Source organism: Chinchilla lanigera, unplaced genomic scaffold (genome assembly GCF_000276665.1).
Source record: "Chinchilla lanigera isolate Chin_1 unplaced genomic scaffold, ChiLan1.0 scaffold00017, whole genome shotgun sequence".
Classification (NCBI taxonomy): Eukaryota; Metazoa; Chordata; class Mammalia; order Rodentia; family Chinchillidae; genus Chinchilla; species Chinchilla lanigera.
The window spans coordinates 30,157,274-30,178,515 of record NW_004955418.1 but is presented as its reverse complement, the minus strand read 5'-3'; the positions used below and the strand labels follow the sequence as shown (position 1 = coordinate 30,178,515).

At 41.3% G+C, this 21,242-nt stretch overlaps 2 protein-coding genes across 2 annotated transcripts; both read left to right on the top strand.

Annotated features, from left to right (window-relative positions):
* Positions 1 to 2,611: 2,611 nt before the first annotated feature.
* LOC102011316 (olfactory receptor 2T2-like) lies at positions 2,612 to 7,810 on the top strand. Its single transcript, XM_005382368.1, has 2 exons — positions 2,612 to 2,654; positions 6,791 to 7,810. Exon 2 carries the CDS (start codon positions 6,812 to 6,814, stop codon positions 7,808 to 7,810), a length of 999 nt encoding a protein of 332 aa, XP_005382425.1. The 5' UTR covers positions 2,612 to 2,654; positions 6,791 to 6,811.
* A 7,261-nt stretch (positions 7,811 to 15,071) lies between these two features.
* On the top strand, positions 15,072 to 20,942 carry LOC102011006 (olfactory receptor 2T11). The gene is made up of 2 exons (XM_005382367.2): positions 15,072 to 16,010; positions 20,802 to 20,942. The coding sequence occupies exons 1-2, from the start codon at positions 15,072 to 15,074 to the stop codon at positions 20,940 to 20,942; spliced, it is 1,080 nt and encodes a 359-aa protein (XP_005382424.2).
* The last annotated feature ends 300 nt before the right edge of the window (positions 20,943 to 21,242 follow it).

Here is a 21,242-nt window from a genome sequence, read left to right as displayed (position 1 = left end):
GAATCCTCATGCCAAGTAACGGAACTATTGAGAGGTAAATGCTTGTTCTCTTGGGAAAATAATGTAGATTGCTCATCTCTTTCTATTTTTTATATTTAAATTTAGCTTCATATATTTTATTACTCTAACATTTCTTCTCTTTTGCATTAAACATTCTTCTCATAAAGTGGAGAACAGTATGCTTAATTCTCCTTTCTTTAGCTTTTTCTCACTTGACTAAACTCATTTGAATTTGACTTCTCTGTTTCCATTTTCCTATATCTTCCAGATTTCTGATCTTATATTGTAATCCGAGAAGGAAATCATTACAGACAACAAAATACACCTATCTAAAACCTCATTTTAAAACTTAAACAATTTAGTTATCTAAATATATATAGCAGAGTTATCTGTAAGCTGACATATGTTTTAGAAAATTCTAAGCTTCTTCTAGAAAAGAAGCAACTGAATATGGAGCTTTCATTTATTTTTCTACTTTGCATTTCTACAGAGGACAGGGATGACGTATTTTCCTATCCCTAAGTGTCCTGCCTTTGTCAGTGTCACCCAACTTGGAACTAGAAGTTGGATTTGGCTTTGAGACTACGCTGTGACCTAGTGTCCTGGGATTCCTCGCCCCAGGCCCTTACTCTCTTTGTATTTTATTTTCTCCACCTGAGCTGCAGAGAGAATGATGTAGATCATGATCAGAAGATGTAGGTATTTTTTGATGTGGAAACGATGGGTATGCTTCCTAAAGAGACAGGAAAGAATCAACAATGTCAAGGCAACTATATTCTCATTATAGAGAAGTTTCACAGTACAAATTTGTACACTCTAATTAAAGATGTTCATTGCGCCAGGTTGGGTATGCTAATTTATCTTCTTGTATCCCTGATTCTCAATATATTAAATCAGGCTGCTCTAACCCAGTTCTTACTTCATAGGGTAGTACTGAGGGAAAATGAGGTAACCAGTGCAAAAGCCATTTTGGCTAAGGAAGGTGCTCTGAACCTCAAGGTATTATTAAAATTAATTCATCACTCTCCAGAAGGGAAAGTGGAGACTGTCCTCCCACTTTTCCTCAGGGGTGGTCTTGTGCCATGATATTACCCTCAAAGCAGGATTCATTCCTGCAGAGAAGAGGCTACATAAGGTGATGAATGCTTTCTACCAAAAACATAAGATCTTTAATAAAACACGTAGAACATGCTTTACATAATTGTGTCCTGGTTGGGCATCACAAAGCCCCATGAAGAAATCATAGCCATTCCTCTAGTATATCACGAATACCTGAGATATCATGAGTACCCTTGACATTGATTTCCACTAACTTGAGAAGCAAAAACAAGGACAAAAACACCCAAATATGAGGAAAATTTTATTCTTGGAAGTAAATCATTTAACCAAATGTGTAGGGCTTACCTCCCTCCTTTCCCAGTGAAGTAAAGAGGCCTCGTCCCTCCAGGCATACTTATTCTCAATTTTTGACACAGTGTTGATGCTAAAACTTTATAACCCAAGTGAATGACTTTACTGTAGGATGCTCCCTGCAAGAGCAGTGCATTCCCACCTCTCTCCCTTTCCTTACCAATATCTAGCCCTCTTCCTTACACTTTTCATTCACCGCCCTTCCTGTGACCTCTGCATCTGACCCTGCCCCATTGCCTGCTCTTGAGTCAGTGTCTGTTTTAACCCATCTGTGATGCTGTACAGTGACCTTCGCACTCCATGGAAGTGTCTGCTGCAATGGCCGATTGAAGAACATAGAAAATGTTCTTCAGGAAGAATTACTGATTGAGTAGTACTCTAGAAGCCTGCAAAGTTTTGTTTCATCTGTAGTTGGGAATCATTGGGTATAACATCTGTGTCTAAGGGATCTATGAGGAGTAGAAATCGTGTAAGTAATGTACCCACTGGGTGGCTTTAGTGCATGAAATGTCTTCTGTCATTATCATTGTCTTCAGTTTCATTGATATCTAGCTTCCCAAACAAGACTGCTTTTTCCTTTAAATTGTTCACCCTGGAGAAATAAAGGGTGAAAAACTTCAACTTCCCTACGGAACTGTGTCAATGCACTCTTGATGAATTTTCAAGCACGTTTGCCTTGCACTCTTCTGCATCGCTGTCACTTTTGTCCTCCTCTCTCTTCTCCCTTCCTTTTCTTCCTCTCCTTCTTTCTTCTCTTACTCCATTTCCCTTCTGTCTCTCATGCCGCCCTATTTTCCCAATGCATTTGATAGATGAATAATTCTAAAAACCACTGAATGTTTGTAAGTTTTAAAAACTATATTTTAATTATAATTTTCAGTAACCAAAATAAGCCAGTGACGTGGCAAAGGATGCCTTTAACTGCCACATCACTCTGTTATTACTCCAGAGGGAGCCAAGATTAGATAAGAAGTTCTGTGATGAAACATCGAGAAATAATGCCAATGTTTCACTTGGGGAAAGAGTGCAGCTTCTGTCTGCCAGTGGGGCTGGGCTTCCACTACGGCAGAAGGTGAACCAAGTGAACCTGAGTTAACTGATACCCCGGAGACCGCTCCTGAGGATTGTGGAAATCCATTATTATTACGCTCTGTTTGGACTTAGGCTCGCCTGCTTTTCCAGGTATTTAAAACATCTGCCATCCCCCTCCTACCTTACTGGTGCATGGACTCAAGTGTCCTGAGGTAGGATCTTAGATTTTCATGGAATCTGAGAGAAGATTACCCAAATTTTGGGAAGTTTTCTTTGGTAATTCCTCTGTAACTTTGAGTCACTTTACCTGATCACAACTGTGTCAGTGATCTTTTCTGTATTGAGAATGATGAATATATGTATTCACTCTTCTGCAAGCAGACCACTGAAAAGTGGGTGCATTAGCTGAAAACAGAGGGATAAGGGGAGTCTGGCAACAGTGAACTTACAGAAGAGGAAAATTGTATGTGGGTGCTAAAGGTTAGAAGATCAAGCTTAGCAGTCATTACGAGGAATCTTCAGATGTGGATGGGTGGGTGGCAGGTGCCATAATATTAATGGAGCAGGGTGGATAGCTGCCCTTGAATATTGTTAAGGCAAGGAATGCACTCTATATGTAGTCTGGTGTGGGTGACGGTTTCCTGCATGCTTGAGCAGAAGATAAAGTGTTGAGTGTTGTCTTTTCTCTTTGTATTGTTTTCTAATCACCCTCCTTTTTTCTTTCTTCAGAAAACATACACATGCGCTTGCAATAATCTTTCCATAATCAGATAATATTCCACAAAGAAGAGCACTGAAAGCCAGCCCAGTATGCTATATGACAGGCTATCAGGCTGAGTGAGTGATTAAAGCAAGATGTGGCTCTGTCTCCTTTTAGAAATTTAGAATCCAGGGTGTAATACTGAATACATTATGTTGGGGCTGCTGGTCTCTTTGTCTCACACTGCTCCATCACTGCTGGTCTTGGATAAGGTCTTGTCCTCTGTTTCCTTCTCTGTGCCATCGGCGGGCTGGAATAGATGGGCCCCATATACATCAGGCGCTTTGGCTTCCATTTCCACCACCCACACCCACACCAATGTTTGGAGCACATCTCTGTGTAGGGAGCAGCAGTCTCCTTCTGGCAGGGGCAGCTGGTGGCTTCCCCAGTGCTCCAGGAGCCCTGATGTACATGTTTTCTCTGGCTCATTGTTGGTATTTTTGACACTATTTTTTAGATATGTTGGCACCAGCACTAAAACACATAATCCTCCCACTGAACTAATTCCTGGTTTAGTGGGTGTTCAGTAATTGTCATCACATTAAAAAAAATTTTTTGAAATAAGGAGAGTTTCTTCTAGCCTCTTTATTTTCTACTTTGAAAATTTCTCAATTGACTGCGAGGGTGACCAGGGAAAGCAGAGTGTTGTTTCCCTATAACAGGGATATTCCTATTCTGTCCCTATAACTGGCATAAAACCAGTTACCATTTAATGAGTTGAGCATTTGAGGGGACATCTCTGGAAACACGTGATTGTGAGAATTACAGATAAGGTAAAGGGAAGAAGGAGGAATTCACATCACTGGATACTAAGCTGCCGTATGAAATCTGGTTATTCGGCGTCTGAACCAATGGTTCTTCATTTAGAAATATAAACAGTGAAGCACAGGGATGTTGGGCATACATAAAAGAATAATCAGTGGTCACAGTCTGTTCTGGCTCTAGAAACTTATTAGCAGTAATTAATAGCAATGATGTTGATTTTAAAACTATAAAACTGCTACATATATCTTTCTTAAATGACTATAGTGTTGTATTGTTTCCTGCTGGGTTAACCCATATTACTAGACATTTTGAGCCACATACCCAAGCCCTCACTTTCCAATTTCTTCTGCTCTACACCCCTGGGCTCCCCGAGGTGGTTTTAGCTGGGGTTGGACTGCGCCCTCCCTTCCCCTCCTCCACCACACACCTTCCAATGCCTGCTTCCCATTCTTAGCTGACACTAACTGTGCCATCTGCAATATAGGTATTTTCCTTTAATTTTTTTACACTCTAGTAGGTCTTTCCTTTTGTAAATATCAAAATTTCAGCTCATATAAATTCCACCCCTAGTGTCACTGTTTGCCTTGAGCTAATCCTGTCTTCTCTTGGCTCATAAAAAAATGCTACTTTTTCAAAAGTAGTCATTACACTCATGCTCTTAGAATGCTTCATGGCTTGGGGGTATTTCAGCCTGTAGCCCAGGGGGAGCTTGTCAAGTAGAGCATTTTGGCAGGTTCCTAGAACTGACACGTAGCATCTCGTTTGCCATGCCTTAAAGTACGCAAACCTTCTAAATTGATGGGCACACCACCAGTTCTGTTTGTTTCTTCTGGTTCAGAGACAATGTAACATCCTGTTTCTCCTCTTACGTCTGTTGATGTCTTTCATATCTTTAGTTGTACTTATTTACAAGCATTTTACCAACATATGCTGTCTTTGGCACACTTTTCTTAATTTAGAAAAAAAGTAATACTTTACTTTTAGAGCTACACTGTACTTTCAATTAGTGGTATAATTCCATGCTTCTACTAAAAAAAATGAAAGTGAGAGAGAAAAAAAAGCAAAGTTTTTGGCTGAAATGAGTTCTCTGCTAGCATGAATATTTTAATTTCTAACCAGTTTTCATGGCAGAGCTCTAATGGAAGCTTAGTTACAATGACTCTAGATGAAGTTTCTTTGCCTGTGGTCCAGAGTTGTGACTGTCAAAAAACTGTTTCACTTATTAAGGAAGGCAAAAATAGCTGACCTTTATCAACCTTGTCAAGAATTAATATTTAATGGTCAGGGGTTTATTTATTTCTCCTCCTTAACTGATAATCTATGATGAATTTAAGTTTTGACCCAGAAACTTTGTATTTTCTCCCTTTGTAATTTTATGCCCTTATTTGGAATATTACTCATAATAAATCTCCATCTTGGATGAACACTAAGAAGAAAAGATATTCTTTACTCCTCCTGTTATTTTTTTTTCTAACTTCTGGGGTACTTATTCCTCCCTGGTGCTTCAGAGACTATATGTTTGACTACTGTGAACCAATAGGTATATTTATAATATGGGTAGATGGTCCATTGTCCATAAGTATGCCTTTTATAACGTTCTGTCACTGAAGAGGTGCAAGGAGCACCACGACTTAATAGAGAAATTTGATAATTCACTTCTCTGTATCCCTGAATACGTCAGAGGTGTGTATTTGCTTTACTACAGAAAAAAAAGCATAGGAATTATTCCTATTTAATTCAACAAACTTTTAATATTACTCTATCTTATTCCCTCTAACTTAAAGAATTTCTTTACCACTTGTAGTTGTTTTTACTTATAAACATGAAGGATCAATGATATGGTGGTAAAATAAATAATAAATATAACAAAGAAACCCTCCTTAGCAATGGACTCCTAATGACATCACAGCCCACAGGCTTCAGAACACGCTGTATCAGGAAGTCCGTTGATGTTCTGTGGAACAATGATGTGAAAGAAGCCCAGGTCCTCATCGAATGCTGGACTGCAGCACTGAGCCATAGCACTGAATCAGACTTCGTGGTGTCAGCAGAAAACACACCCAGGATGCAAAACCCAAGTCCCACTGGCTACGCAGAGTTCACAGGGGTCCTGCTTTGAGATTTCTGACCCCATATTATCCTGTAAAAACGAACACCGGACCTTTAAAACACTCCATCCTAGAACACAAACTTCATTCTCAACACAGCTGAGCACAGACAGCTTGGGCTCCCCCCAGCAGTGAGGTGAGCAATGCTCCCGTGCTCAGCTGTGATGCTCCAAACCTTCAGGGTCTGCTTAGTAATAACATCGCCGAATCAGATCGTTCACCTAGAAAGCTTGGGTCCCTGCTCACTTCCTGTCAGTTTCCTAAGTCACAGCAGATGTCTGTGTGTGAACTTTACGTCATCCTCCTCAGGGCAAGGAGCAATTTAAATTCAAGGAACTTGGGTATACTGGTGATGTTGCAATTTAGAGAATAAGGCACTGGAACATCCTCCAGAAACTTCCAACCTAGCATGATAAGATTATAAGATGTTCACAGAAGACTGCTCCGAATAAAGGTAATGCAGGTTCTAAAAGTACTGGATGGATCATTGCATCGACTGTCACACCCTCCCTATAGAGTGCTGACTGTGATGATTTAGTGTAGAGATGAATGTGTGTGCACAGTGTCCCCTGAATCATTAATACTGCAGGCAGGACTCAAAGGAACTCGGACAGGGATGCTCTCTCCATTAAGTACCCTGCTCTAACATACCATTGCTGGTGGGTGCTTGTCAAATATGGCATAATTCCTAACCCATCCACTCTCTGCCTTTCAGCTCAGGCAGCGACCATGTGACATGGAGATGGAGGCTGCTCCCCTGAACTCCACGGACTTCATCCTCTTGGGCCTCATTATCCACCCAACGCTGCCAGGGTTGATCTTCTCAGTGGTCTTCTCCATCTTCGTGGTGGCTGTCACTGCAAACGTGGCCATGGTTCTGCTCATCCGTATGGACCCCCGTCTCCACACACCCATGTACTTCCTGCTCAGCCAGCTCTCCATCATGGACACCGTCTACATCTGTGTCACTGTCCCCAAGATGCTCCAGGACCTTCTGTCTGAGGGGAGAACCATCTCCTTCCTGGGCTGTGCGCTCCAGATCTTCCTCTACCTGACCCTGATCGGAGGGGAGTTCTTCCTGCTGGGCCTCATGGCCTATGACCGCTACGTGGCTGTGTGTAGCCCACTGCGCTACCCGGTGCTCATGAGCCGCAGGGTCTGCCTGTGCATGGTTCTAGGCTCCTGGCTGGGGGGCTCCCTGGACGGCTTCATGCTGACACCTGTCACCATGAGCTTCCCCTACTGCGCATCCCGGGAGATCAACCACTTCTTCTGCGAGATCCCAGCCGTGCTGAGGCTGTCCTGCATCGACACATCACTGTACGAGACCCTGATGTACATGTGCTGTGTGCTGATGCTGCTGGTCCCCATCTCCATCATCACGGTCTCCTACACCCGCATCCTGGTCACCGTGCACCGCATGACCTCGGCTGATGGCCGGCGCAAAGCCTGGACCACCTGCTCCTCACACGTCCTGGTGGTGAGCATTTTCTATGGGGCGGCCTTCTACACCAACGTGCTGCCCCACTCCTACCACACCCCTGAGAAAGACAAGGTGGTGTCTGCATTCTACACCATCCTCACGCCCATGCTCAACCCTCTCATCTACAGCCTGAGGAACAGGGATGTGGCTGCAGCTCTGAGGAGGGTGCTGGGGAGATGCACCTACCCCCAGAGAGTCACGGCTGGGGACGCACCCAGGAGGAGCTGGAGGCAACAGCAGCTGGGCCAGTGATGGGGCCAGTGACACAGTCCTTCCAGAATATGTGTTCTTTCGGATGAAAATGCTCAGCGTCACGGTGACAATGAGTTATCAGCTGGCAAAATTCCCCTATGAAAGCATCCTTTAAGGACTATCGCTAAAGGAGGACCACCTCTCAGCCTTACCCACATTGCTTGCACAGATTCACTAACATTTTCCACACAACGCTTTCTGCTAAGTGGCCCTGCAAACTATCCCAGGCAGGCCAAGCACAGACATGTTTACATGTAACGTGAACGTGTGTCCATTGTGTCCATCCATATTGCGGGCCAACTTCAGGGTGGTGCTGGGAATTGAACCCAGGGCCTAGTTCTGCATGCTAATCCCGTGCTGTACCACTGAGTTACACCCTAGTCCCTCCTGACAGACTTTTCAAATGAAAATCAATCCACCGCACATCCACAAGTTTCATGATTTAATTTCAAATGTTCAATAAACAAAATATTTTCCAACGCTCATAATGTAGAAATTTTATTTAGGAAGTGTTTGTGAAGATGATAGGTTTGTATTTTGGGTTCTATGTTCTGTCTCATTGCATAAATGTCTTCATTTTCTATGTGGAAAACTATACTGTGAACTCTTGCCATGGCTTTATTCATCAAAGTCAAATATAAGCCTGGAAATTAATAAATATTTATTGGTTTATTGATTGATTGAAAATTTACTCTACCATTAAGATGATAACATTGCTACAAACCTACAAAACTTCCATTTGTGCTTTAGTGAAGTGATAAGAGACAAATATAAGATGAATAGGTCAAAACATTTCATTACCTAACTTTGCTCTCTTGGGTTAATTAAGTTGCTCAATATAATTCCCAACCTCTCAATAGGTATACCAGAAGACAAATATTTCTCTGTTTTAAAGACTTGCAATTAGAGGCAGTGCTTTGGTAGGTGGACTAATGTGTTGAATCTAACTAAACAAAGACTTCAGTGGGTCTTCAATCATCTACTTACTTAACTTTTACTTCCTCATGTACATAAGGTCCTAAAAGAGAACAGCTAGCGAACATTATACTGATTCACCTAGTGTCTGTTTTGTCTATCAATAGAAGGTTTACAGAACATTGTACAAGCTTTTCAGAAGTCATGCAACAGGCAAACACCAAGCAAATGTCACTCAGTTTTAGTCTATCTTTGGCAGTGATTTAGAGACAGAGGGAAAATTTTTTCCTCCCTCAGTGCAAATGCAGGTAAAGAATATTGCCTGTTTTTGCCTCAGAAGATTTCTAATAATTTTATCTTTGTATTGAAATAAAACAAAGATTACAGAATGGCCTGGAGAGGTAGATGTCTTCATGTGCAGAAACGGACCTCATCATTTATGAAACACTTCAGTGGTATTTCTGGAGCTCCAAACCCTGCTAATTCCCTGCACCTCTGCACTAACACTTTCTCCCTTCCCCTCCCCGGCCTTAGCCAGGGCTGCTCTTTCACTCCTTCCCTCTGCAGAATCACTGCATCTCACAGGGCACAGTTCTCCTCCACCTGGGGCTCGTGTTTCCTTCCCCTTTCCCACAGGCTCTTGCTTGGACCTGGGATGCTGCACGTTAATTCCTAGTAGGGCTTTTGTTCTTATATGTCCAAGATTAGCTTTTGCACATTTAACAAGAACATGTCAACTCCTGGATTGAGAGATACATCAAAAGTATGTGAGGAACAGCAAGTTAGAGAAGTGCCTTAGACAGATCCCCAGAGGTGTCACAGGTGTCAGTAGCTGGGGTGTGGGGCAAGGGTCTTCTGCAAAGTTGTTCAGTGTCTGTGGCTACCTGGATGTGCTCATTTTGTAGTGATTTATCAATCTCCCCACTTCTGATGTGTGAATTCTTCTACTGAATTCTCTACAACTGATTAATTGACTCATTGATTGATTATTGACTGACTGAGACAGAGTCTTGCTATGTTGTCCAGGCTGGCCTTGAACTCCTGGCTAAAGCAATCCTCCTTCCTCAGAACTGCCTGCAAGTACCAACTTGCACAGCTTATGTATTCTAAAAAATATTACGTTTGCTAAAAAATATTTTTTGAGTCCCATCCTATACATTGTGGCTGCCCACACCCTTCTCACAGATGATTAATCTTTTCTTAAACAGGGAGTGACCAGGGCTTTTTTCTCAGACATTTCACCAAGTTTATATACAAGGTAATTTGTGGTCACCAGACCTTCCTCTTTGTTAAAAATAATATATGAATATGCAAATGAAAATTACAAATTAAAACACTTAGGATTAATTTTAACACCACCTGTTCCATACTTTCACTGTGTCATGAACTGTTCCAGATGATAAAGGAAAGCTAAAGTCAAAAGTGTCATTTTTTTACAAAAAAAATTAACTGCAATATTAGATTTGGATCCTGGTCCTTGCAAAGGTCTCTGCAGTGTTTAGATGAAGACTGAGCCCCAGGGGAATGGAGAAGCCTCATTCAGAGTAATTTATTGCATCACTCAAGCTACTGTTCCCTGCATCTCCAATCCACAGGCTTCTGTTTTGCTGCCAAACCTTGATATCACTTGATAGGCAACTCCCAGAGGAGAGAATCACATCACAGAATGCAGCTCCTAGTTTGTGATACTACTAGTAATGACTGGAGACAAAGGACCCCCAGGAGTGACACCCATATAAAATCCACGTTTATTCTCTGCTGAGTTGAGTGCCAGCTGAGCTGGACTTGCCAGGACCAGGTGGTTTGTTGTAGAGGATCATGAGACCCCTGGGCTCTTCCTGCAGGTAAGAGATATGGATATGAAATTATCAAACCTCTTCTACATGTTTACACAGATATTTATATCTCCATAATGTAAAAATTTATTAGTGAAAATCATAGTCTCCTTACTAACACTTTCTAAATATGCAGGCAGATTTCAGACAAGAAGAGTGATCCAAGAAGCTGAAAATACTTAGATGATTAAGCATGAAGAGAATGCAGACTTCTGTTTGCCCATGAAGTGAAGCATATCCTTGAAGTTCTGCTGAGAGTCAGTCTGTCAACTGTAGAAATGAAAATCTCTGAAATGTTAGACCCTGACTCTACAAAGCTGTTAAATGCAGGAGTCAGGGTAATTGGAACAATAGATAAATTCAGGGCATTGCGAGGTTATTTACCTAAAACCAAAGCCTGCTTCATACATAAATATTAAGCCAAATGACATGCATTTTTACTGCTTTTTCATTTGAGCTAGTGTTGAGGTAGAATTTCTTAAATCCAAATGACCACCATGACCATTACCAAACATCTGGTCGTGTGCTTCATGCAAAAGTACAGAGACTCCAAAATGGCACTGATAGTTGCAGTTTGGACCAGTAATAGCTAAGTCCATCAAGGCAATAAGTACATGTTTACAGCATCAACTCTGATTATCCCACATTGTTTTTCTTGTTGTTCTTTGGTCACTTTTTATTTTATTTTATTTCATTTCATTTTGATAATAGAAGGACAAAAACATATTAACAAAGAGTAATTTGCTCATTTTTAAACTGATTTTATTTTACTTCATCTTACTCACCACAAAAGCAAAAAGGGAGATCTTCATTTTGCACAGGGATGCATGCCAAAAACCTGGACATTTTCCTGATGTCAAACATGTTGTTAGTAACTATTACATAATAAGAAAAGAAAGCCATCGCATTTTAGATGGCTTAGCATTCTAAAGTACAAATTTTAATTTTTAAAAACTTATTTGATGCTTTTTGCAGATTGGAAGACTTTCAGTGGAAACAGGTCAATGAAATTAAGTGAGTTCCACAAGCTCACATAGAATTGGATGTGAAGAATGAAGCTGAAAGCAGAAATGTAGTGAAAATCTTTCCAACTTCCTTGATTCTCAGTTATTTCCATTAACTGTTTTTCTTACTTGGGGCTCATGCAAAGAACTGTCATTGGCTTCTTTCTGATTCTTCATAGATACTTCCTCCACTGGAGCTGAGGGGAAGTGAGTTGCATAGGGAGGCATTGCCCAAAGGTGGAAACAGAAGGGGACCCTTCCATCCTCACTAAAAATGGGGACTGAGACCATTGTTTAGAGTGGTCTGTGCCAGTGGCATCATCAAAACTGTCCTTGCCCTGAATTTCCAAGGGACTTAACTGAAATAAGCCATGATGTAAGTGAAGTGGACTATGCATTCAGAAAGGCAAAAATCCGACCATTTGTTCAGTACAGGTAAAACCATGTCCTTTGGATCTCTGCTTCTGACAAGTGGGTGAATTAAGAGAGAGCACCTCTTCTATCTCCTGAGAAAACTGCAGGAAATGTCTTCAAATGGAGTAAAGGTAATATCATGTGATTTCAGCATGAATGATCAATAAATAATTCTTTCTAATTTGGAAGACTGTAAGAAGCTTATCCTTTGAGTATTTTTAGTAACAAAATTATAATACATGCTGTGAATGCATTAAATCATTTCCATATGAAGAAACTGGTGTTAAGAAAATATGCATTTGTAAATATCTGAAATATATGTATATGTGTGTATACATATATATGTATGTATGTATGCACAGTAAAGAAATTAAAAATATGCCATCTTTCTCACTTAAAAATACAATGAAACTGTCACACCATGAATGCAGTTATAGACAGCCCTTATATCCATGGCTACTTATAAATCTATTATATGCTAAAACACAATTTAGTAAGACTGCAGTCTGCTTCCATTACCTCTGCTGCCTTATTGGTGGAAATAGCATCAAGATGAATTTTTATAGAATAAATTGACCATTTATTTAATCATCTCCATAATAAAATTTCCAAGTAGAAAGTTACACCCATCTTTTTTTCAGACTCTTGACATTGACTAGATGGTCTCACAAAAATGAAAGTCATTCCCATTCAGAGCAGCCATTTATGTGAGTCCCCCCGCCACACATCCCTGATGTTCACACCATCCAGTGCTCAGCTAGAGGTTCGAGTTGAATGAGTTTGGCTGAAGCCTCATTTCCACACACAGCCTGCCCACCCTACTCTTTGGCCTTTGCAGCAGAAGAGAAAGAAACCAGTTCTTTCCAGCCTCTGTCTCAAGACAAGGACATGTGTTTAAGGAAGAATCAGCTCTGGTCCCATTCCCTGCCATTGGCCGTGTCATGCCCACAGAAGCAGTCACACTAATGACTTTACTTTGTGTTGTGTTCCATGGACATCAACAAAAATGTGTCTTAGATAATGTTTATCTCCACTTGTCCTGGGCAGGTGGAGCTCACGTGAGTGTGTGGGTGGCTGAGCACAGGTGTTGGGGCACGGCCAGAGAAGGAGGCCCCACCTAGAGCCACCTCACAGTAATCAGGACCTATCAAACAATGACGTTTGGAGAGAGACCATTTAACTCTGATGCCAGAATCTCATTTTTCTGTTTATTTCTGTTGATTAGCCTTTACTGACTCCATTTGTAACTTTCTTATTGTCATTCCTATTCTTGAATTTTGTGAAGCTTAGTATGGCAGGCATGGTAAAGGACAACCAGCTAAATTCCAATCTCAGGTAAATGGTATTTTTTTTTAGTGTAAGCATCTCGCAAAGTTATATTAAATAAATTTTAAATGTTTATCTTAAGGGCAAGATTGCTGAGCATCCTGTGTTTCTATTTACTAACTCAGGCAGCCCTAGATGGTGGGGCTAAGGCCCCAGTTCTATGACTGGAGAAAGAGTGAAATACAGCCTGTGCCTGAGCTTCCTGTGGACGGGACTCTGATTCTGACACCAAAAGGTATTTGATTCCAAGTCACACAGGCCACTTTTGCAAGAGGAGGAAGAGATTTTTCTCCAGGTATGTGTGTTTTTCCTTTTCACTTTTTAAAAATATTTAATCCACCTGGCAAGAGCAAGAGAAGAAAATCCCTTCCTACATACAGTCAGTTGCTGTCTTGCTCCTATATACCTACTCTATTGTTTTTAATGCTGAGCTAAGTCCTGGCCTCAGTGTAGGTGAACATCAGCTGCCATATGGCATGGTTAATGCTTTGCTCTTGGTCTCTTGGTGCCATAGCTCCAAGCTGACAAACAGTGTGGTCTATTTCCTGCTCTTATTGTCTCTTGCTCACAGAGCTCCAAGGTGACATCACCATTGTTGAATCCTGTACAACTCTTGGTGACATGGATCCAAGATGCCAATGTCTTTTACCTCCTTTACCTGTTGTCCAAATCCACAGCAGTACGAGGAGCAATAAGGGAATTAGCCTGGCATTATCAGAACTGATTTTTAAGAGTGTAATTCTAGCAGGTGTCTGAAGAACACCTGGGGAGTAAACAAACTATGAGACGAACTCTCAGGCAGTACTAAGGTACCAATGTAGATATCAGCAACAAGAAACAAAAATGCAAAGACAGGGAAAGTTTCATCCATGATCACCCATGAATATCCTCACCTTTCACTCCCTGAGTTACTCATTTTACTCATCTTCACCCATTTAATTAGGGAAGCAACACTCTTTTTCTCTGACCAGAATTCTCTCAGACCTCCTAGGGACCTAAGAAATGGTAAATGAACATTAAAGGGAAAAAAACTGTACAAAAGAAATTGTTCTTTTTAAAACTTTTTTCTTTTGAAACTGTGTGGCTCTGTAACTGCTTCATGGCTTTGTAATTACTTTCTGGACTACCTGTAACCATGAAAGTATAACCAAACATTCAGGACGCCTAATTGTACCATTGTGCCAATCTTTATGCACGGATGATCATTAATCTACCCTTGTAACTGATGATCTCACCCTGCTAGTTAATCAAAAGAACTTCCAGGCTGGTCTGTCTTGCTTGTGTACCTCCTTTACCCTTCCTGCTTGTGTGTCTTATAAAAGCTTGTGCATCTTATAAAAGCACCAGAGATCGGGGTCTGATATTCTGAGAATAATCGTGATCCATGCCCATTGACGTAAATAAATCTGCCTCCAAATCCTTGGTGTTGTTTTGGTGATTCCGCTTGCCAGTGCAAACACAGGTGTTCAAAACTCTGCACAGGCAGAGCATGCACTGCTTCTAACATGCAGTCACCATAAACTGTATAAAGTATGCCTACAGGCTTGAACATTGGCCTAATAAGGGTTGATCTCCAGCAGGGAAAACAGCCACAGTTACTGCTGTATGACACAGTTCCTTCTGTTTTTCTCTAGTGTTCTACCCTGGAAATTTCATCCCAACCAGCACACTGTGCAGTGTCATCTCCACCACAGGATCCCCCTCCACTGACTGCACCGGGTCTTGCTTTTCTTCCTGTGCCTGTGCTTCCTGCAGCTGCCATTGGCAATGTCAGTGAGAAACACAACTTCCTCCTCTGACTTCACACTGCTGGGGCTTTTGGTGAACAGTGAGGCTACGGGGATTGTATTTACACTTATCTTTGCTATCTTTGTGGTGGCTGTAACAGCAAACTTGGTCATGATATTCCTGATTCAGGTGGACCCTCGACTCCACACCCCCATGTATTTCTTGCTTAGCCAGCTCTCCATCATGGACACCCTTTTCATTTGCACCACTGTCCCAAAGCTCCTGGTGGACATGGTTTCCACAGAGAAGACCATTTCCTTTGTGGCCTGTGGCATCCAGATCTTCCTCTACTTGACCATGATTGGTTCAGAGTTCTTCCTGCTGGGGCTCATGGCCTATGACCGCTATGTGGCTGTCTGCAACCCCCTCAGGTACCCGGTTCTGATGAACCGCAAGGTGTGCCTTCTGCTGGCTTCTGGTGCCTGGTTTGGCGGCTCTCTTGATGGCTTTTTGCTCACTCCCATCACCATGAACGTCCCCTACTGTGGCTCCCGCAGCATCAACCACTTCTTCTGTGAGATCCCTGCGGTGCTAAAGCTGGCCTGTGCAGACACATCCTTGTATGAGACCCTGATGTACATCTGCTGCGTGCTCATGCTGCTCATCCCCATCTCCATCATCTCCACCTCCTACTCTCTCATCTTGTTAACCGTCCACCGCATGCGCTCTGCAGAGGGCCGCAAGAAGGCCTTCACCACTTGTTCATCCCACCTGACTGTTGTCAGCATTTTCTATGGGGCTGCCTTCTACACATATGTGCTGCCCCAGTCATTCCACACGCCTGAGCAGGACAAGGTGGTGTCTGCCTTCTACACCATTGTCACTCCCATGCTTAACCCGCTCATCTACAGCCTTAGAAACAAGGATGTCATGGGGGCACTTAGGAGGGTATTCACACGTTGCTCTTCAGCTCAGAAGGTAGGAACAGACAGCAGCTAGAGATTCTATGACATGAGGACAGGTCTTCCCAGGAGCCTCTCTGGGAGCTCTGATCCAGCTGAGACCATTTCAGCTATCTATTAGACATTAAGAGAACTCATTTTAATTTGGATTCTTGCTCTTAACAGGGAAAGAATGTTTCACTAGTTGCATATACACTGAGGACAAATTATCAAAAACAATTTATTACTAAGTTAAAGTATTCATCAGCTCTTGGCTCCTGTTTCTAGGCAAAAACACAAATAGCACACTTCACAGTAACATTTCCCCATGAACCGGGTCTCCCTCAAAATTGATTCTCCATTGAGCAAAACAAAACAAAAAACTAAACAATTACCAAATTTGGGTGCCAAACATTCTGTGGTCATTTTTGTATGAGCAAAGTAAGAGACACGAAAAGGAAATCACACAATTTAATCATGTTTTTCACTGGGGATTAACACCAATGAACTGTACACTCTCTGATCTCTTTGGAATCTTCAGGGCTGAGTACAGCAGCTGCCAAATACAACAAGCAGTGCATGAATTGGATGGAACCAACGATGAATGAGTGTCAAGCTCCTCACAAATGCTCAGGGGGAATAGATTACGATGTTTAATATCTGAGAAAACTGCTGTGCCCTTCTCTGAGAGTCTAACAACAACCTGCCATGCACCCAAACCCAGAAGCTTCAAATTCCCCAGTTCTATATACGAGGCAAGAGCCTGTGGAGGAGCTTTGGGTTCAGTTCTGAGTGTGGTGGGAAGAACCTCCTCAGAGCTTTCTGTAGAGGTGTGAAGTGATGAGATGCACATTTTTGAAAGAATCCCTATGCCTAGGGGGCAGAGAAAAAATGGAACAAAGGTGGATGCAGGAAGATAACATTGGAGGCTTTAAGGAAGAGAAATAAACTGGAGTGAGGTGGAGACCAAAGGGGGATTAGCTCACTGATGTTTACACATGCTGAAAGTAAATGGAGAAAGATGGGAACTCATTGATTTTTTTGTTTAAGCAAATGGAAAGTAGAGTTTGATTTCCTAAAGTGTTGGAGTCTTCTTCAGTGTTAGATAAGAGAAACTGCTTATTAAGAATTCAGTTGTTCTCAAGATAGTTACTAAAGGCCTGTTAAATATATGGTCATATGTCCAGTCAAATGGAGTCCAGATTAGAGTTCTAAACTCCAGGAACGCATTTGGTAGTCTTCTGAGTGTAAAGATTCTCCAGAGCCACAGACTTAGTTGATTCAGATAGACTTCCAAAGTTAGGTGAGACCATTTACTTACAGAAAAATGTTTCAGACTCATCTTGAAGTAATTGGGGCGAAATGAGAATTAAATAGGGCAAGAGATGAGGTTTGACGAGGTAAGACGATACTGAGAGGCAAATGAAGAAAGTAGGTCTGCAGGGAGAGTGCAGTCAGCTGCTACAACTGCAGTTTGTTGTTGAATTAAAATGAGAAAGGAGATGTGATCTTTGTATTTAGAAATGGGAAAATACAAAACGAGAAAAACCAGGCCTGAGGGATCAGTGGAATAGAATAGAGGATACAGATGCAAACCCTAACACACTCAGCCACCCTATCTTTGATTTCGGGTGTTTTTTTTTTTTTTTTCCTTTTTGTCTTTTTATGTATGTGTGTGTGTGTCTTCTTGGGTTTTTTGTCCTTTTTTTTGAGACCAGGTTTCACTGGCCCTAAACTCACTTCATAGCCCAGGCTGGCCTCAGACTTGGTTCTCCTGCCTCAGCTACTGAGTGCTAAGATTATAGCAATGTGCCAGCCTGCCTGGCTCAGTCATCTTATCTTTGACAAAGGAGCCAAACATGTTTACTGGAAGAAAAATAGCCTCTTTAATAAATGGTGCTGGAAAAACTGGCTTTCCACATGCCAAGGACTAAAACTAGACCCATGCCTATCACCATGCACCCAACTAAAATCAAAATGGATCAAAGATCTAAATATTAAATCAGAAACTATAAGTTTACTGGAAGAGAAAATAGGTAGAAATCTCAAAGACATAGTTGTAGGCAGAGACTTTATTAACAAAACTCAGACTGCAAGGGAAATACTACAAAGAATCAACAACTGGGATCTCACCTTCCTTTGCACAACAAAAGAAATCATCAACAGAATGAAAAGACAGCACACAGAGTTGGAAAAAAATTATAGCCAGGTATCCTTCCGACAAAGGACATATTTCTAGAATATATAAAATATTGAAAATAATCAGATCTCCTAGACCTGATCCAAAAATGGGCATCTGCTATGAATATGTACTTCTCAGATGAAGAAATACAAATGGTAAATAGATATGTGAAAACATGTTCAACATCTTTGATCATTCGAGAGATGCAAATTAAAACAACACTGACATTCCATCTCACCCCAGGAAGAATGGCTGTCATCAAATAATCAACTGATAACAAATGCTGGAGGGGTTGTGGGGAAAAAAGAACGCCTCTCACTGTTGTTGGGAGTGTAGCCTGGTGATATCACTGTGGAAATCAGTCTGGAGAATCCTCACAAAACTAGGATTGGAGGTCCTAATTGACCCACCTATTTCCCTTCTAGATATCTTCCCAGGTGAATTAAAAACATCATACCATAGTGATATATGTGCACCCATGCTTATAGCAGCACAATTTGCAATAGCTAAATCTTAGAAACAGCCCAAATGCCCATAAACTGAGGAATGAATAAAAAAGATGTGTTTTTTTATATAATGGAGTACTACTCAGCCATAAAAAGGATACTTTCATAGGTAAAATGAGAGTTTTGGTAGTCTTTTATAGGTAAATGGATGCAAGTTGAGACCATGCTTATAAGTGAAATAAACCAAACCCATATGTATGAACATCATATTGTCTCACTAGTGTGAGAAACTGAATGAGTGAATAAGATCCAAACATACACTAGGTATTATGAATTGGGAACAAATTCTTTAAAAGAAAAGACAAAACTGTGATAGAGTAGAGGAGCAAGGAACAAAGGGGAAAAAATATACTTACATACAAGATAGTTAAGATAGTTATACAGCAAGTTTCTCTTAGTTCATTGAAACAAAACGTTTGTGCTAAAATTGTTTGGACAAGATTTCATGCCTGTATCTTGTACTCTGCATAACTACTGTGAAGATAACAATGTGCAATGTATTAATTATTGTTAATCTCCTACTAGCCATTTTGAAACTCTATTTTATTGATATTTTTTCTCTTTAAACAATGGTAAAAATGACTTGAAATATTAACCGAGAAATTTCAGTGGATATAATCATGGAGTGGACTCAAAATACAAAAGCAAAAGAGTAGAAGCTGACAAGGTGAGTAGAGTATAAAGCTTTAAGTGGTTTTATTTTGAAAGGTAATGGAGAAATTGAGCATAAGAAATCCTCTCGCCTCTCCCTACCATGGGATTGGATTATGAGTTCCATATAAGCCTGTGATCAGATTGCCCCTGAGATGGACTCAATAGGGTGACTTGCAGTGCATGAGCCCTCAAGGTTTTTAACTCCAATTATGTATGGTAAATACCAAGACAAATAATGGCAATGACAACTTTTATCATTATTACCACAAAATTACCATTACTTCTATAAGGAAAATGTCCCATAGTCACATATGCTTTTCCAATGCCTATAATTGCAGCATGCAATGGATGTTCAATAGCTCTTTGTTTCAATGAATTGGTCTTTGGAGGCAATTAAAAACTGTACAACCATGATCCTTGCCTGACTGGGGCTTCTTAGATGACAGAATGATTTGGCATCATTAACTGACCACCTTTCACTTCCAGATCCTGAGTATTCATGTGCTGAAATTTAAGACCTACCCCTAAAATACTTCCCCTGTAGCCTGGGATTTTGAATGGCTTTGGGACAGGTAGGTTTCCATTTAATGTAGGGGAAAAAAGACCCAGGCCTAACCATACTTCTTGGGCTCAGTAAACTTCCTATATTTTTTTGTAGATTTTTTTTTTTTTGTAGATTTCATTAAAATATCCCATCTCCTGTCTTTGTACCCAGTATCTCATTATTCAAGGTTTTGAATGCATAGCCTCTGATTAACATTTAATTTGCATTTCTTTTTACTCCATCCTCCACTTTCAGAGGAAATTTAATGGCATTAAAGCCATATGCTTGGGTACAATTCTGTGGTTAAATCCTGGCCTTTTCATTTCCAGGCTGTGCTCCTGTGGGCATGCTACTCAACCTCTCTGTGACACCATTTGTTTTGCTGAGCGTTAATCCAGTGTCAAATGTGAGAGTACCTTGTTAGGACAGATGTGTAATGGGTCTGTAGTTATTGTTCCTCGAGGTGAGGGGCTCTGCCTTTGCCATCTGGTCCCTTGGCATTAGTGGATTCTCTAGTCAGAGCTCTCATCAGAAACAAGCTTCTCTGGATTCTTAAACAGTTTATAACATAGGCACTGCCATGATGGACATTTCAATTGTGTCTAAGACTTTAAACTTACCCCTTTTGCCTTGACTTCCTAATCTGTCTCCACAATGAACACAGTCTCTCCGGGTATTTGAAGAGCTCTTCTAGACATCAGTAGAAGGTGGCGCTATAAGACAAACGACATCATCCTTCTGCCTGCGGCTCATGTGACTGTCTTTGGACAACACTGCTCCTAGTTTGTTCTTTAAATCAGTGTGTGTCATTTGCAGTTAAAGCAAACACACACACATACACACACACACAAACACATTTTAACCCTAGCAAGTGCCTTTGAACAACTGAAGATAACCTCCCATCCCTGTCCCTTCTCCATCAGACATTTTCTGCCCTCACAGGTCTGTGTGGGCATCAGCAGCTCTAACAAGGCACTGCCTTCTGTATTTGAGAGCACAGCTGACCTGGGTCGCAAACCAGCTCCACTGCTCACAGCTGTGGGAATCACCCAAGCCTCGGCTTTCATCTCTTTACCTGTGTGAGCAGCGAGTGTGTTACTATGCATGGAGCTCTGTCCTGGATCTCAATTCTTATTAGTGTTGTTCAACGTTATCAACACCATCATCAGAATCATCATCACCACCACCCCATGCATTCTGGGTACAATCCGGATTGAAGATCCAGGCTTGAGAGTCCAACGCCTGAGTGCAGCTTTACTTGGCTCTGTCTCAGTTCCACTCTGCAGCTGCTCCATGAACACTTGGAAAATTGTAACTCATATGAAAACTTTTTCAATGATTATTTCATTCAAGTAATTGCTTTAAAATGTCTTCTTTCTTATG

Bases quoted from the DNA above. Each gene is read 5' to 3' on its own strand.
- LOC102011316 (XM_005382368.1), top strand. From the start codon at position 6,812: ATGGAGATGGAGGCTGCTCCCCTGAACTCCACGGACTTCATCCTCTTG.
- LOC102011006 (XM_005382367.2), top strand. From the start codon at position 15,072: ATGTCAGTGAGAAACACAACTTCCTCCTCTGACTTCACACTGCTGGGG. The intron at 16,011-20,801 runs GTAGGAACAGAC...CTGCCCTCACAG, and splicing joins GTTGCTCTTCAGCTCAGAAG to GTCTGTGTGGGCATCAGCAG.